We start from the raw sequence: 17,721 nt of genomic DNA, 5'->3' as shown, positions 1-17,721 counted from the left end.
GGAGGAGGGTGCGCGGTGTCAGCTTTCAGCGCCACCGCTGTGTGCAGGGTGCCCGGCCGGGCGACCAGAGGCGCTGACAGTGAGGAGGGGCTGGGTGCGGCCGCGCGCCCACAAGAGCTCAGGTGGTGGGAGCAGCAAAAACAACAACGGGGGGGGGGGGGGGCGTGGCAGAGAGCTGCGTCCAACACCCCCCGGGGGGGGCTGCGGGGGAGCGAGACGTGCCGTCATGGTCACACCCCAGGAAAGGAGCCGAGGTCACGGGTGGGAGCGCATGGGGACGTCTGCGCGAGGGGCACAGGACAATGAGCAGAGGGGCGCTAAGCCAGTCAGGACCGTGGGCCTGCGTGGCAGGCACGGGGGAGACTGTTGCAGCAGGAGCGGGGAGGCCACGTGCGCGGGCTGCCTCTGGCGGCGGGCTGGCAGCAGCCCAGTCTTAGGAGCAGAACCAAGAGGCCCGGGGCATTGAGTGGCAGCGCTCCTCGGACCGCCCCGCACACAGGTATCAGGCCACATGGCGGCCAGGTCCTGGGGACAAGGTGGGGCCCAACTGGGCTCCAGAAGGCTGGTGGAGTGGGGTGGGATGGCCCCTGCAGGCGGAGGTGTCGGCCTACGTGGGAAACCCCGAGAAGGAGCTGAGGGCCACCGTGGCAGGAGAGGCTTTGGGGAAACACCCGGCACCCACAGGCCAGAGCTCCCGAGAGAGCTGGGCTGCAGGGGTGTGTCCCTCAGAAGGCTCTCGGTGTCCTGGCAGGGATGCAACAGCCCTTGGGGACTTGGGCACCGGCCTGAGGGAGCCTGGAAGACGAAGCAGCGTCGGCGGCAGGGCTCGCCGCACGTGCGGGCCGCCGTGACTTCGCCACGAAGGTTGGAGGTCCTCCTGGCTGTCGGCGCCCCGGGCCCCCGTCCCCTCTGGGTCTGCACAGAGTCCCCGGAGCAGCGCCTCAGAGGCCGACATGGGGCCGCTGCTCCAGGTCGGTGACAGCTTTGAGGTGACCCGTGCCCTCCCCTCTCTCTGTGACAGTGGTGGCACAGTGGGGGGTGACCTGGTCGGGAGACGAGCGCTCCGCAGATCTGTGTCACTAGGCCCCATCGCATCAGCAGGAGGCCGCGAGCAGGGGCAGGTGGTGACAGAGGGAGCTGGCTCTGGAGACAATCACCCCGTCATCAGCGCCAGGACGGGGAGGACCCTGGCCGTGGGCTCAGCACATCCCCCGCAGAGGGGCCAGCGCGGAGGGCCGGCTGCGTGCCTCTGGGCCAGGGCTCCCCACCTGCGTGGATGTCCTTGACCTTCCCGCCAGCCCCTGCCCAGGGGCCACCCTGAGCCCCGAAGAGTGGGGGCACAGCTGCTGGCGCGCGCCTCTCCTGGCCGGGGCTCTCGGGCTGCAGATGAGTTACCAGCGCGGGAGCAGGTACTGCGGGTAATAGCTACTCTCTAAATTTAGACGGGAAAATCCCCGTAGACTTGGCAGAAATATCCTGCGCCTTCCTTGCTGCAAGCCTCTCCTCCAGCAGGAAAGTGGGGAGGGGGCAGCAGGAGCTGCGGCTGCCAGAGGAGGGTGGGGCGAGGGGGCGCAGAGGAGAAGCCCCTTCTGGGCCGGGCCATGCCAGCTGCCGAGCACGTGCGTCGCCCTGGAGCCACAGCCCGGGGCCCACCCTGGCGGGCCTGACTGGACTGAGGCCGCCTCTGCGGCGGGTGCCTGCAGGCTCGGCGCCCACAGCCAGTGCACAGCGGCGGCCGCGCTCCCTCCTGACCCTGGCGGGGCTGGTGGGGCTGCCAACTGCAAGGGCCGCCGGCCCCTCCATGGAGGCTGCGACCCAGCTGGTGGAGAGCGCCTGGATTTCCTCAGCTTCCCCAGCGCAGTCACAGCCTGGCGGGGCTCAGCAACCCCCTCACTGCCCTGGAAGCAGAAGACCCCAACGTGCGCAGGCACGTTGTTACTCCGCAAGGGTTACTCCGCAAGGGTCCTACCGACGGGGACTCCCTGCACCTGCAAAGCCCGAGCTAGAACTTCAGTGGCCGCTGTGCTTCCAAGGCGCCAGCCGCTGTGAGACGGGGTGCGGCTACAGTTGGCTTAAGCCAGTGACCCTGAGCCGAACCACCCGGACGAGATTTGGGGGCCGCCACCTGGCCCCCCCAGTCCCTGCTCTGGGTTCTGCGCCCCCAGCTCATGGCCCCCGTGACCCAAGGGAGGGAGCGACTAGGTCTGGGCTGGGGTGCAGAGATCCCCCAGCCACCCCAGGGGATGAAGGCCTCACGTCCCCACCCATGAGGGCTCCACGAGGGGGCAGGAGGTGCACAGAGGGCGCTCATCACCCGGACCCCACAGCACAAGCGACCCAGCCAGTCTGGTGCAGGCCTCCGTCTGTGCAGGGAGTCGCTGGGGCCCGGGCCGGGGTGCAGTGTGGTGTCCGGAGCCGAGGGCAGTCAGACAGGTGCTGAGCCCTGTGATAGAGGGAGGCAGACCCCTCCGAGTACGCTGTGAGGACCCTGTGGGACCCCGAACCCCTCCCTGATGCCTGAAGACGCAGCAGCCAGGGAGGGGCTGGGCGTGTCAGCTCCCAGCCTAAGACGACCCACTTGGAGAGGCACATTGGGGCACTGGTGGGGGACAGGGTCTGCAGCGGGGAGCGACTCCCTGCGCGTCCGCCGCCCTCGCCGGCTGCCCTCGCCTCTGCTGCGCTCAGCCCTCGCCCTCGCTGGTACAAACCCCAAAGCCATCTGCTTCTCGCTTGCCTCCCCTTGTACCGGCAGGGGGCTGGAGGGCCCCCCCCACCGGCTCTCGCCCCGCTCTTGGCCCCCTTTGCTTGTCCAGCCCGTGGGCGCCGGGCCCCTCCCAGGGAAGGGCTATGGCATCTGGAGCGCGCGTCCAGACGCGGGCGCTGCTTCCCGGAGGGCAAGACAAGGAGAGGGAGGCCGCGCAGCCGCGGGGTTTGACCAGCTAATTGAACCCGAGCCCTCCTGGAATGGGGGTGTCAATGCCTCTCCAGGTTCCTGTCCCTCAGAAGTCAGTCTCAGCACAGGCGCTCTCTGGGGGCCCCTCCATCCTCTCCTCTCCTGCCTCCAAGCCTCTCACCTTTGACCTCAGTGAATGCAGCATTGGGCGCTGCCCTGGGAGACAAGGGTGCTCCTGAAGGCATGGCAACTGGCAGGGAGATGGATCTAGAACACACCTGCTGAGGCACTTTGCATGGGGGAGGAGCAGAGAGCAGGCCGAGCAGATCACAGAGCAGAGGACCTGTCACCCAGCCGAGGGGCCATGGCGGCTGGACGGCGGCTGTCATGTGAGCAAAGGACTTCGGCTGCAGACATTGCTCTCGGTAGGACTCACCGGTTGCCCAGGCGTGCACATATGCACGCGCTCAATGCCAGCGCCCAGAAGGAAGCAGGGTCTCCATGCAGGGACACAAGGGGCTGGGCCTCTGCATGGCTTTGCTGGCCTGGATAGTGGCCCAGAGTTGGGACCTGAAAAAAAGTGTCTTAACAAGTAGTGACCCCTGCAGCCAACGGCCCGCCATGCCGCAGGGTGTAAGAGCTGGGCGAGGCGCTGCCCAGCTCTTACTTACTGCCCCTCTTACTCTTCTGCCCCTCCACCTTGCCCCAGGAAGGTCCTGGGACATCGCTGAGTGATGTGGGGTTTTAGCTAGACAAGGGGGTGGGACAACAGAGAGCCAACGGTCACTCGCCCCGAGGTTTCCATCAGGACGCGAGTGGAAGTGGAGGTGCAGCACGATGTCTGCGTACAAGGTGGGCCTCCCTCTCAGGTCCTCCTTGAGAAAGTTCTCCATGCTATGCCTCGGCCCCAAGTAAGGCACAGGCCGGGCAGTCCTTACTAGCCAAGAGAGGCTCCCGGGACAGGAGGGAGGCCCTGTGTCCCAGAGCTGCCAGGCTCCCAGAAGGCCTGACCATTTGCTTCCTTCTCTCTAGCACTGGAGTGTCTGGTCGCCTGGAGAGGGAGGGCTGGGGGCGGGGGGCCTTTGCAAGGCTGAGGATCAGCCTTATTCAACCCCAGTTTTCCTCCTATAACCTTTCAGCCCCGAGTGACTAAAGCACAGGATGGGGGGAAGGGAGTTAGTTTTCCAATCTTTCCAGAAACTCCTGTGAGTCAGCTCTCCCAGCTTTTCCCAAGGCAACTGAGCGCTCAGCCGTGGGCACAGCTCCAGGGCACCGGAGGTTGACCCTGCCCCGCTGGATGGACCACTGGGGAGTGGAAGCCAACTTCTGTCAGAGTGGGTTACTCAGCAGAGACCCTGAGCTCCAGGACAACCGGAGGCAGGGTCCAGGGCAGGGCAGGCGCAAGGGCCCTTCCGCTGACGCGGTGGCATTTGTGTTCAGGGAAGGCCAAGCCCTGCTCCCCACTGGCCCCCAAGCCCTGCTGCTGAGAGGGAGCATGAGGACAGACTGGTCCCTGGGCACTTGAGCCTTCCTACCAGACATGCGATGGACAGGTGCAGCCGAGAAAGGCCCAGGAGCCCAAGCGGGTTGGTTTCCGCTGGGGCTGGAAAGGGCCGAGGCCAGGGCGGGCACAGGGCGGCAGTAGGACCCTGCCTTACACACACGTCACGGAAAGTGTGGGACAGCTACGAGGGGCTGTGGAGATCGCGCACTCTCCCTGTCCCTGAGTGTACAGGCGAGGGAGTGGAGGAGTTGCAGAGAAAGTTGTCCTGGTGTGTTACCCGGGCTAAGGACTCAGGGGGATTCAGCGCTGCTGCAGACGTAAGCCAGGCAGCCTGGCGTTGCATCTCTGCCCGTAATGCCAGCCTGGCCATGGCGGGACCCTTGGTGGAAGCCAGTGTGGTGCCCTGGCCTCAGGCTGGTCCTTATGATTGAGCACCTTGGCAGGCTGAGGCCTGGTGTCCCATGCCTGGCCTGCTGGGCCTGCATGCTGTTGTCCCCGCCTGCCTCTGTGCGCAGACTCTGAGTCCCGCCAGCTGATGAGCTTCTGAACTGGCCCAGCCAGAGCCCACGGGCTCTGTGGTGGGAGCACTGCCTCAGTTTACCTGGAGAGAGAACAGCAAGTCTCCTCCGACTGGCAAACTGGTGTAAAGGCGAAATGAGGCCCTTGGTGGGGCTGCTGGTGGTCTTTGGTGCTGACAACACCCCTCCACGCCCTATCCCAAGGCCTGGGCTCCACCCCTTGCAGACAGTGAGGCTCAAATGTTCTTAGTATTAGCCAGAATCTGATACGGGAGAATGGGGGAGATAGGTGGAGGTGGGGAGGGGTTCTGGAAGGTGGGGCCCATGCAGGGCAATCGGCAGGAACTTGTGTCCCGTCCGCTGCGGAAGCAGGGAAGTGGCCGCAGGGGACCGAGTTGTGCCCGCTTGAAGGGAGGGTCCCTTCGCAGCAACGCTCCCGCGGCTCAGGCCTGGGTCAGGGCCCGCCACCCCATGCTGGGTACCAAGCTGGGGGACCCCCCGCGCGGCAGAGCTATTGGGGCCCAGGGGCTGTTGGGGGCATCCCAGGAAGGGTCGTGGCGGGCGAGGCGGGAAGCTGGCAGGTGGGAGGCAGGCAAGCGGGTGCCGGGGAGGCGGGGAGGCGGAGGAAGAAGCCGGGCAGGCCGCGGCCCCTCCCGCTCCCCCTGCGCGCCGCGGCGACAGGGCCCCTCCTGGGCAGGGGGCGGAGAGCACGGCGACGGCAGGGGAGGAGGCGGCGGCGGGGGCGGGATTTGGAGTTTCCCTCCGCAGCGGTGGCGGCCGCCCCTCCGCTCCAGGCGAGGCCGCCGCCCGAGGCTCCGGTGGCGCTGCGCGGCTGCGGCGGTGGCGCTTCCCGCCGCTCAGCCTTCGGGAACTTCCCGGCCGCGACGCGCGGAGCCGGTGGGGAGCGGAGCCGAACCGAGGTGAGCGGAGCGCCCGGCGTCCCGGCCCCCACCCCACCCCCACCCGCCCGGCCGCCCCCCGACGTGTGCTCCTCCATCCCGCACCCCTAAAGTCTGGCCGGCGCGCACCCCACGGTACTGACGCACGCGCCCCTGCGAGACCCACGGGGTCCTGCCACCGCACATCCGCCCGTGCACCTCCCGCGGCTGCCGCCACGCACAAGCCAGCGCCGCGGACCCGCTCTCTGCGGTGCACCCGCCAGCAGTCCCTGAGTCGCAACCCACCAGGGTCCCGAACTCTCGCCGGCACCCATCCCAAACCCTGCCACACTCACACACACACACACACACACACACACACACACACACACACACACACGCCCTGCACATCCCACCAGATCTGCACTAGCTCACAGCCCGCTCACCTCCGATTCCCCATATGCTCATTACAGACACCCACCCACATCCCCAGCCCAGACACACTGCAGTGCACCCCACCCAGTGAAGCCCCAACACTCACCCACACCCTGGCCACACTGCCCACTCCTGTCACCCAGGCCCACTCCCAGACACGCCTCCTGCGTCCCAGCTCTGCCTGCAGTCAACCCCACACCTGCTTGATTCACGTTGTCCTCACAAACACCCACCCCATGGCAACAGCCCCCCACCCCCAGCAAATCCCAGTCCCTACCCCCCCTCCATAGCACAGCTCTAGAGGCTGCAGCACTGGGTGGCATCCCTGCCAGGAGCCTCTGGCTCACCTTCAGCAGTGGCTTTCCATTCTGAGCCCCCCCTCCCAGATGCCACCCTAAACATACCTTCTGTCTCCCCAGTGACAGGGTTGGCCTCTTCCTTGAGAGACAAAGAAGTCACTTGGGACCTGAGGTTCTGTTCTGGGGGTGGGGGAGGCACGTACTGAAATGGAGGTGGTCCAGCTGGGATAGAAGGGGCACAGGAGATCTGACCTGCACCTGGCAGGTGGGTTCCACAGGGACCCAAGTCTGTCAGCACCTGTCCTGCGTGTGCTGGGGGTAACTGTGCACGTGCCTCTGGTGCCTGGGGTGGAAGGGAGCACCCCCGCCCTCCTGGAGCAAACGCAGGAACAGCGCCCCAGGGCTCCCTCAGACAACAATTGCTTTATTCATTCACACCTCCTTTGCTACTGAGCATTGCTGCTGCGAGCTGGGGGGCACCACGGCGGCCCGTGGCTGGGCACACACCCGGCCCCCGCCTTGGAGCCGCTCCCAGGCACGCGAGGAGGAGACGAGCAGGAAAAAGCAGAAAGTGTCCCCGGCGGAGAGTGCACTTGCTGGAAAAGACACTGGATTTGGCAGGAACGCTGTCGCTGGGAGTTGCGCTCCCGGCCATGTGACCCGGCCGCGACAGCCGAAATCCTGCCGTTTCGCCCCGCGGGGAACCCGGCGGGAACCGTGATTTCAGGGGGTGGCGGCTGAAGGGAGAGGAGGGGCACCGTTTTCCGGAGGCTCCTGGAGACCACAGGGCGCAACCGGCGCGGGCGGGACCTAGGACGGGCGGCCTCGCCCGCGGCCTCCAAGGGGCACTGGCCCGCGGAGGCCGAGGACGCCCACCCTGCGGCGTGCGTGCGGCCTGCCCCACCCCCAGCCCACCAGGGGAGCAACTGGGGGCGGGGCCGATGCCCAGAGCTGGCGCTGCAGGGGGCCCGAGGGCAGGGCACCCGGCAGGGTCGGGGGAGGGGGGCTTGGCTGCGCTCAGCCCTGCAGTGCGGAGGCAGCAACAGGTTCGTCTGTCCTGCTGCTGGCGCGGGCTGTGAGCGCTCACTTTGGAGACTGAAGCGGGGCTCCCGCGGAGGGCGTGTCGGCAGGGTCTGGAGCAGGGTGATGGGGAGCCAGTCCTCAGCTGCAAATCCTGACGCCAGCCCAGGGGTGGGGATGGGGTGGGGGACAGGGGGGTCTAGGGCCCAGCCGCCCTCTGCCTTCAGCATTGCAGAAGTTGCCTCCTCCCCAGCCTCCTCTCCCCAGTCCTACTCCTGTCACCACCGCCAGGGACCCCTTTCCAGAAAGTATGCTTGGGCACCCCAAGTGGTGACCCTCTCTCCAACCACACTGAGCCCCCAAGACAGGGCAGTTGGGGCCTGTGCCTCCCCACATCCCTTCTGGCCACAGCCACCCCCACTGCCCACGAGGCGGCCAAGCTACACACACCAGGCTGGCACGAGGCAGAACCCTTTGGTGCCTTCCACCCTGTCCAGCCCAAGGTCCTGCCCACCGCTGCATCAGGGCTGAAGGGAACCCTGACTCGGTGCTCACGGCAGCCCACCTCTGCCTCTGGGAGCTGGGGCCCGTGAGAAGGAAGCTGGAAGACAGAGTCCCAGCCTGAGAGCAGGAGGGAGCAAGTGCAGCTCTTGGGTCTCACAGCCTCAGGGAATAAGGTCGCTGGAGCATAGAGAAGGGAGGCTGCAGATTGGCCAAGGAGACTGGAAGGCTGCCTGGAGGACGGCACCTGGAGGGTCGGGGGGACTGAAATAGGAGCAAAATCTGAATGGGCTGCAGAGAAGGCTCAGGCAGGGGGCTGCGGGGGGACAGGAACCGGCTGCCTGAGGCCCCTGGATGCAGGCAATGGGGCACACCCCAGGGTGCAGACATGGTGGCTGGTGGCCAGAGATGAAGCCCAGGCTGCCTGCCCACTGGGCTGGGGAGGGAGAGGGACTGGCGGCCCCAGAGCAGCCTGGCTCTCTGGAACCTCCCTCTTTCCCAGCATTGCTGCCCAGGTTTCTCATCCGGCTCTGGTTCTTGAAAGGAGCCCGATGGCCTGGCTGACCTTAGCTCTTCCAGACCGGCCTGCCAGTGGCGGCGTTTCTCACTCCTCGGGAGCCCTGCTCTGGGGTCCATCTAGCTCTGCCTGGCCCCTGGCTCTGCCTTCACTTACTTGGTTCCTGGGGGTGCATTCCAGAGGCAGCCTGGAGGTGCTCATCTGTTTCTAGCCCTGGATGCACATTTTCAGTTTCCAAAAGGGCCACACCCTGTCTCTAGTCCTCGAGGTAAATGGTACTGGCCAGGACTGGGTGCTCTGCTTTGGAGAAGGTCTTCCTCTTCTCCCACGTGGAAAGTGTGACCTTGCTTTCCGGTGCTCGCTCGTCTTGGCCATTTGCTTTCCTTCCAGGCCCAGGCTGAGCCCTCCCCCCAGCGCCTGCCCAGGGCTGCGTTTCCCTCCTTCATGCAGTCTTTTCTGGTTCTTTGCCCATTTATCTATCGGAGTCTTAACCTTTTGATTAATTTGTATGAGCTTTATCTTATCTGTTGTACATTTCCCTTCAACTCTGTTCTTTGCTTTAGATGGGGTTTAAGCGGAGGAGGGCCGCTGGGCAGGCGTTAGAGGCCTCCCCCCCGCCCCCTGCACTGTCTCCGCCCTATCACCCAGGATTACCTTGCTCGTCTCCCTTTTTATTCCTGACCTGTCCTCCTAGCCTGGGAGTGCCGAGTGAGCAGGGACCCTGCACGTTCTTCCAGCTCATCAGCGTGTGTCCATGGAAGGTATGGAGGCCCCCAGCCTTTGCTGAACAAATGTTCTGGCACAAGGCAGGGCAGAGGGTGGTTGAGGCAGACAGGCTTGGAGACTTTGGAAGTCCTGATGGTAAGCTGGTCAAGAGCTGGAGGAATGCAAGTCCTCACCAGTACAGGGGCAGAGGGAGAGTCCAGATGTGAGACAGATGTAAATTGAAACTTCTTGGCTGCTGCTGAGGGAGGAGGCAGCGGGGGAGCCAGGGTGACCGCCAGCCTCGGTCCTGTGATCAGAGCAGAGTGGCCCAGTTCAGGATTCGGAGCTCAGAGCTCCTGGCCTTTTCACCCAGCCTGTGCCCTGGAAGCCTTTGGGGGGTGGGGGTCCAGAAGCTGCCCTCTGCCTCCCCAGCCCCTGCGCTCCAGCCTGAAGCAGCACTCTGGGCAGCAGGCAGCCAGATTTCTGGGTGTCCTTTCTCCTGCTGGTGATTTCACCACCCAAGGTGGCAGCGGTGACCGGCCCATTAGACAGATGGGGCCACTGAAGTCCAGTGAGAGGACGTGACCATCCAAGGCACCCTTCAAGTTTGGCTGGAGGCAGCCTCTGGGGCAGGGGCCTGGGCTCTTGTCCCCACCCCTCCCCCTGTCTCCAGGGGCCCGACTGGCGCCGGCCAGGGGAGCTGCGGCTGGTCCCCTGCTGGGCCCCTGACCTGCCCTTGGCCTCTGCCCTGGCTGGTCCCGCCTGGGTGGAAGCCCCAGCTCAGCGCGCCACTTGCGGGGGGCCCACCCGCCCTTGTTCACTGCCACCCGTTGGCTCGCTGCCCCCCTGAGCCCGCCCCCGCGCCCCGCCCCTCCCTCCAAAGGCAACTCCGCGGCGCGAGGCAGCGGCTTCCAAGGTGGAAGCTGGGTCTCGCGGCCAGGAAGCCGGAGGCTGGAGGCCGGCGCGGGGCGCGGTACTCGGCTCGCACGTGCGCGCCCGCTTGCCGCCCCGCCCCTCCCGGCCCAGGGCCTGGGACCGTGCACCGCGTCCCGCGGTGGCGGAGGCCGTGGCCGGAATGTCCGCGCGTGGCAGCCCGCCGCCCGAGCTCGCTCCAGGTCTCGCCTTTTGTTTTCTCCTCCCCCGGGGGCACCTGGGCTGGCTGGGCTGGGGAAGGCCTGGCTCCGCCGGGCCCACCCCCTCCAGCTTGCCTGTATCCCGGGACTAGCGCGGCCTGGGGGGGACATCTCGGCCCTGGGCCCACACGGCCCCGCGCACCGCGGCCCAAGTGGGAGCCTGGGAGCGAGCGAGGGCGCGCCGCGCGGGAGACGCAAGAGAGTGTGTGGGCGCGGACGGAGGGGGCCGGGGCCGGGGCGCCCCCGGGAGGGGCTGGGGAGGGCCCCGGGGCCCTCGCGGGGGTCGTTGGAGCCTGGCCTTCCCCTTCTGGAGGAGCCCTCACACTCGCGGGAGGGAGCGGCGCCGGGCGCCCGCGCGGCCGCCTCGGGTATCTTCTTGGGGCGCACCGGGCCACTTTCTACGTGACCTCGCCACGGGAGGGGCGCGAGAGAAGGACCGCGCGCCGCAGGGTGTCTCTGCCGGACCCGGGCACGCTCGTCCTGGCCCCCTCGGCCCGCGCCCGCTGCTCACGCCGCGCCTTCCCTCTCTCCGCAGCGCCGGCGACCCGACGTGACCGGAGCCGCGAGCCCATGGAGGCCTGGGCCGCTCGTGCCTGTGGCTGCGCCGGGAGCTGTCGCCCCCGCGGCCGCGACTCCTGCTCCTGGACTGCCGCAGCCGCGAGCTGTACGAGGCGGCGCGCATCGGCGGGGCGCTGAGCGTGGCCCTGCCCGCGCTGCTGCTGCGCCGCCTGCGGCGGGGGAGCCTGTCGGTGCGCGCGCTGCTGCCGGGGCCGCCGCTGCAGCCGCCCCCGCCCGCCCCGGTGCTCCTGTACGACCAGGGCGGGGGCCGGCGCCGGCTCGGGGAGGCCGAGGCCGAGGCCGAGGAGTGGGAGGCCGAGTCGGTGCTGGGCACCCTGCTCCAGAAGCTGCGGGAGGAGGGCTACCTGGCATACTACCTGCAGGGTAGGTGCGGGCCGGGGCCAGAGGCAGGGCCCCACTTTCCGAGGGTGTTCGGGGTTCTTTTGACCTTGGGCAGGCCCCGCCTCTTTTTGTCAAAAGTGGAGGGGAGAGGCCCTGGCCAGCATGACCTTGGGCAAGTCCTTCGCCCTTGGGAGTCCCAGCTTTGGAGTCCGGGAAATGGGGGGATTGGGCTGACATGGCCTCACTTAAGGGATGCGGGGGAGCAAAGTACCAAGGGAGGGAAGGTACGCTCACCTCCCCTGGCACAGGCAAGCAGTCAGGGGCACCGGTGGGCAACTCCTACCCTGCAGAGGCTCTGGAAGAGGGGGAGGAGAGAAGCAGAAGGCAGTGGTGGCAGGGCTGGGGGAGGAGGGGAGGCAGGCTGAAGGCTCCCAGCTGCCTGAGCACTGCCCACACACTCCCAGAAGTCTGGGTGGGTCCGGTTTCCCCGAACCTGCACAGCCGGCTGACCCCACCTCCCCTCTGAGGAGGGCATTGGACTCATCCCCCGCAAACATCCCTAAGCCCCCTGGCCCTGCTGGGGAACCATGAGAGTCACCTGTAGCTGAAGTGCGCATTTCCTGGGGCTTGGAACCTTCCAGGGCAGTGTCACACTCTCTCCCAGGCTCCCCACCTCCCCGGGTCCCTTTTAGTCCCCAAAGAGAGCCCAGAGATGTCTTTGGCCTGGCCCCCTGCCCTCTGGGCCTTCTGGCCAAACTGGATCCCATCTGAGTCTTCCCTCTTGTTTACCTGCCAGTAGCTGTTCCCCAGGCTAACTAGAGATGTCAACCCTGTTGAACCCTAACATCTGCCTCAACCCAGTCCTGGGGGTGTAAGACCCTCTTTGGGTGACTGCCTGGGCCCAGCTTCTTGCGCCCCCCACGGCTGCAGTGGACACTTGCTGTCCAGAGGAGTGGCCGACAGTGCTGGACAGGGTGGCTGGGCAGCTAGCTTTCAAGTTTTGTGGGGGGACATCCTGGGTAGTGTGGGGTCAGTTCCCTATCCCCAGCCAGGGGTGCCTGAGTGTCGAATCAGCAAGTCCCTCCTCCTCTGCCCTCCCAGGTGGCTTCAGCAGATTCCAGGCCGAGTGCCCTCACCTGTGTGAGACCAGCCTCAACAGCCGAGGTGGCCCAGGAGCAGTCCTGATGCCCAGCCCAGTGGTGGGGCTGGGGGGCCTGTGCCTGGCCTCTGACTGCTCAGATGCAGAGTCGGAGCCCGACCGTGACCCCATGAGCTGTGGCCTGGATTCGGAAGGCACCACGCCCCCCCCAATGGGGCTGCTGCCCTCCTTCCCCGTCCAGATTCTGCCCAACCTCTACCTGGGCAGTGCCCGAGATTCGGCCAACGTGGAGAGCTTAGCCAAGTTGGGCATCCGCTACATCCTCAATGTCACCCCCAACCTCCCTAACCTCTTCGAGCAGAATGGCGGCTTCCACTACAAGCAGATCCCCATCTCTGACCACTGGAGCCAGAACCTGTCCCAGTTCTTCCCTGAGGCCATCGCCTTCATCGGTGAGCCCCCCACCTGCCTCCCCCTCGGGATCCTGGCCCTCCCCCTTTCTCCCCCCCCCCTCACCAGGCCTCCTCCCCTGGGACGGCCCACCTGAGGGGGAGCAGGGGCCGCGCCCAGACACCACCGGTGGCTGGCTCCCAGGCTAGACCGCTGGGGCCTCTGGCTGGAAGGCAGGGTGGGGTCTGCGTCTCACGCTGACCTTTGGGGGTCCCGGGCTCCCACCCTGTCCCCACCTAGATGAGGCTATGTCCCAGAACTGCGGGGTGCTCGTTCACTGCCTGGCGGGCGTCAGCCGCTCTGTCACCGTCACCGTGGCCTACCTCATGCAGAAGCTCCGCCTCTCGCTCAATGACGCCTACGACCTGGTCAAGAGGAAGAAGTCCAACGTCTCGCCCAACTTCAACTTCATGGGGCAGCTGCTGGACTTCGAGCGCAGCCTGCGGCTGGAGGAGAGGCGCTCCGGGGCGCAGGGCAGCGGGGGGGGGAGTCGGCTGCCTCTAACCCCCCCTCCTTCTTCACCACCCCCACCAGCGATGGTGTCTTCGAGCTGGACCCCACCTAGGCCTCACCCCACCCCCAATGGGTGCTCCCGACCACCCATGTGCTGGGGGACAGGCAGGCGGGAGGGGGCTCAGCCATAAGGGGGGGGGGATCGCGCAATACCTCATGCAGGGGCTGTGGGGAGAGGCTGGGCCTTGCCGCCTCCTCCTGTCTCCAGGGCGGCCGAGGGGAGACCCATTCTTCCCACTTGAATCACCCTCGGGAATCCTATTAAACGTGCCTAAGGGCCGGCCCGGGCCCACGGGTCTGACCCGCGCCACTTTCGGGCGGAACCACGCTCCAAACCTGCCTCTTCTGTGACTCTGACTTTTTCTTTGGAGGGGAGTTGGGGTGGGGTCCCCAGGCCAGGAGCCCTGCGCTTCCCTTTACAGGAAGAGAACGTCCCTGCTCTGGCCACAGCATGGAGCTCCCCAGACCCTTCCCAGTCCCCGTGGCTATTGTCCAGGAGGGTCGCAGCTGCACACTAGCTGCCTTACACACACGGCCCAGGACCAGCGGTCCCCACGGCAGTGCTTCCGCCGTCCCTGGGCAGATGCTGTGTCACACAGGGCAGAGGGGAGCTGCTTCCTGAGCGCCTCGAAGGGTCTGGGAGAAGGTGGGCCGGGGGGCCTGCGAAGGAAGGGTGCTGGGCTGCTCAGGGACTCAAGTGCCATGCCTCCCCCACACCTCCCCCACATCATTTCCCATGTGGCACCCACCCTGCCTGTCACCCCAACCTCTCTGACCAAGAGGCCCATTCGGTCTGGACTCATGGAGCCCCTATCTGTGCCCTAGATCGCTTGGGACCAGACAGAGCCGTGAGCCAGAGAGGCTTCTGCTCTCCTGAGGGCCTGAGGAGGGGGGCTGGTAAACAGAGCCATGAGGCAGTAAAGGATGCCGCTGCCACTGTGCAGAGAGCGGGGAGCAGGGGCCAGCGTTGGGGGGTGGGACGGGCCTGGAAGTAGGAGCCGAGCCGTAGGAGCTGACGGGAGCAGGAGAGAGGCCCAAGCAGGAGAGGAACAAGGGCACCCGCGCGGTCAGGCGGCTCCGTGGCCTTCCACTGACCACATGTGGAACTTCGCAGTGGGGCTTTGTGAGAAATGTGGGCCACATGTTCAGAGAAACCCTTCTGGTCCCAAACCCCTAAAATACAGGGTGAAATCTGAAGACAGGGTGGAATGAATGGCTGAGGTGAGGGCAAATAAGAAGACGCCTCCATGGGCACGGGGTGACCCGCTGTGGGGTCGGCGCCAGTCCAGGAGCAGAGGCAGCAGCCTCGCCCCCCGCCCCCCCGCCTCCTTGAACACGCTCTTCCCACCACGGGAACCGGGAGACCCCAGCTGGGCTCCCACACAAAGCCAGGATTCCTGAAGGACAATGCTGTCAATAGGTGTGCTAGCAGAATGTCCCCAACACACAAAAAATGGTCACCCCTAATCCCCAGGCCCTGGGAATCAAATCCAGGACCTCATACGGGAAAACTGCCGTGGGTTTCCCAGGGAAGCCTAAAGGCCGTTGCAGGCACCCCTCTCAGGGCAAGAGGGGCAGCGGAGAGAGAAGGATGGGATGGCCAGAGTCAGACGAAGATGGGAAGACCCGCTGTTGGCCGCGGAGACGGCCGAAAGGGCCAAGGAACACGGGCGGCCTCTCACAGCCGCAAACGGCCAGGCAACAGTCCTCCGTGCCTGTCGTCGAGGAACGCAGCCTTACCAATGTTGAGATTTGAGCCCAGGGAGATCTGTTTCGGATCTCTGACCTCTAGAGCTGTAGGACCATCCGTTGTGTTGCTGGAGACCACCGCGTTTGTGGTACATTGCTATAGCAGCACCAGCAAACCACTGCAATTGGTGACCTAGAAAGAAAATGCCCCCCAAAAGAGGTGAAGGTGTCTGCTTATCCTCGCCTTGAACCTGGCGGCAAGTTTTCTTAAAAGGGAAAATGTTGCCCCTGAGAATTTATAACCACAGCAAAAACTTCAGTTTGGAATGGTCCAGGCATACAGCAATGGACACTTCAGAATCCCTCTCACAGGGGCACTTGGGAGCAGTGACCTGGTTGGTGGGGCAGCTCCTGGGTTTGTGTTGAAGCTGCCTCTGATCAGCCTGCACACAGATTTTACTTAGATTGTAACAGTCCAATAAAAACACTGAAGCTTATGACATTAATAAAATTTCTTTTTTAAAATTTCAAGATGAGGGCCTCCCCTGGTGGCGCAGGTGGTTGAGCGCCACGCTGTGAAGCTGTCTGCAGCCTCGGCAGCGCCGGTTCCATCCCAGCCGGCCGGCGAGGGTCCCACATGGCGAGCAGACCTCTCCTGTCTCGCCAGCTGCTCCCCTCAGCAGTGTATTTTGTCAGTCTGCCTGTTCTGTTCCCCGCTCTGTCTCTGGTGAATCCTCTCACCCTCCCACGCATCTGGCCTGTACCCCAGCTCTTGTACAAATAAAATAAATAAATCTTAAATAAATACACAAAATTTCCAGATGAGGGCCTCCCTGGTGGCACAAGGGATTAAAGTCTCAGTGCTATGAAGTTATCAGCACCCTCTGCAGCACGAGTTCCATCCCAGGCCAGGGAGCTGACCCATAGGGCGCAGCAGATATCTCTTGTCTCCCCGCTGCTCCCCTCAGTAGTGGATTTCAGTAGATCTGCCTGTTCTGCTCCCCACTCTGTCTCTGGTGAATCCTCTCACTCCCACCCCCAACACCTCTGGCCTGTACCCCAGTTCTTGTATGCATAAACAAATAAAATAAATCTTAAAAAAAAAAAGTTCCAGATGAGGTGGTCCAGAGGGAGTAGTGCCCGAGAGAGCCAAAGAGAGAATTTGTGAATTGGAAGATTAAATTGCCCAGAATGCACTCCAGAGAGATAAAGAGATAAATTGAGAACACACATATATTTAGTTGGATTTCTAGAAGAAAAAAAATGAAAGAGAATAGAAATATGCAATGTTTGAAGAGACAATGGCTAAGGACTGTTCCAAAATTTATGAAAAACACTGGGGAAGACACGAAGTGTCCCCTAGTTTCTATACTCTCCTTTCTTCTTTTAGAAATAAATTTCCCAATGGTTAATAGGGTATCTGGCATTCAGCTAAAAATTTTATTTCCCATCTTCCTTTGCAACCAATCATGGCCATGTTCTTATATGTTGTCTACTTTTTTCCATTAGAGCCTTTAACATACTTATCACAGAATTTTAAATTTCTGTTCTGAAAATTCCAACATTTTGCTATATCTGAGTTTGGTTCTGATGTCTGCTCTGTCTCTTTAAACTGTGTTTTTTGCCCTTTGGTATGCCTTGTAATTCTTTGTAGAAAGTCAGGTACAATGTGCAAAATTAAAAGGAACTGTGGTCAATAGGCTGTTAGTAAAATGGTGGCGAGGCGGGGGACCTGTCAGTCTTCTGGTGAGCCTCTGACTCTTGGCTGTGAATTTCACCAAGGGCTTTTCAGTGCCCCTCACTCCCGCTAAGGTGGGATACGGTGGCTACAGGAGGCCAGAGTTTGGGCATTTCTCTTCCCTCAGGTCTGCTAGATTCTGATAAAACCCCAATAGGTCAGGTTCTGGTGTGAAAGTTTCTGTTGAGAATGCACTTTGTTAAGAACAGAATGCTCTGGTGTATTTCACAAGTCTACTTTGCCCCTCCCCTGCTTTCTGGCATGAGGAAATTTCTCTCTGCTCCTCACTGTGAAAACTTGGTAGGGTTTCTGAAGGTAAAACTCACAAAAGTGGAGGAATCTCCCTAAGATCAGTCAGTCGCCTTAGAGTTTTTAACTATCACACTTGTGCACACTGAGTCTCAGTAATTAATCAATGAAAGCACAAGTTTTCTATTTGTGGGTTTAACCCTGGTAAATTGTGATTCTCTGTATCTGTCTATCTGGGTCTCCTGTTTTTGGAGCGGTGCTTTGCCTTGTGCCTTCCATCCTTCAGTAGAAACAAGGAGAGTGATGATTTTTCAGCTCGCTTCACATGTGGGACCAGCTCCTGGAACTCTGCTGGGCCTGTTTTTATTGGCTGTTTTGTATCATTACAGGTCACTTTTTATGTTTCTTCCACCTCTGTCAGAAATGATGGGTGGTGGGGTTCGCCTGCTTTATTTCCTTTCTTTCAGGTACCACAGGGTCTAATTTATGACTCCACCATCTGAAAATACTTGATTCATGTATGTTGCTAAGTTTCCAGTTGCGTATGGCAGAAGGGTGAGTCCGTACTTGAGTGATTCCCTCACTGCCGTGTCAGAACTGAACAGCTTTAAGCTTTGCTAAGATACATTTTCTAGAGTAGCTACTAAGGCAATAGTGTACTATTTCCAAACTAGTAAAGG

General features: G+C 63.0%; 1 protein-coding gene across 1 annotated transcript; it reads left to right on the top strand.

Moving 5' to 3' along the window:
- The first annotated feature begins 953 nt into the window (after window positions 1–953).
- On the top strand, window positions 954–13,451 carry DUSP9 (dual specificity phosphatase 9). The gene is given in 6 exon segments (XM_037512776.1): window positions 954–971; window positions 5,710–5,835; window positions 10,964–11,345; window positions 12,405–12,854; window positions 13,093–13,335; window positions 13,338–13,451. Coding segments are annotated over 6 exon segments (1,299 nt in total). The 3' UTR covers window positions 13,418–13,451.
- Window positions 13,452–17,721: the final 4,270 nt, after the last annotated feature.

This window comes from Talpa occidentalis, unplaced genomic scaffold (genome assembly GCF_014898055.3).
Source record: "Talpa occidentalis isolate TD23 unplaced genomic scaffold, MPIMG_talOcc4v2.1 talOcc4.15, whole genome shotgun sequence".
In the NCBI taxonomy this organism is placed as follows: domain Eukaryota; kingdom Metazoa; phylum Chordata; class Mammalia; order Eulipotyphla; family Talpidae; genus Talpa; species Talpa occidentalis.
The sequence above is the reverse complement of the archived record's forward strand: the minus strand, read 5'-3'. Positions and strand labels throughout refer to the sequence as shown.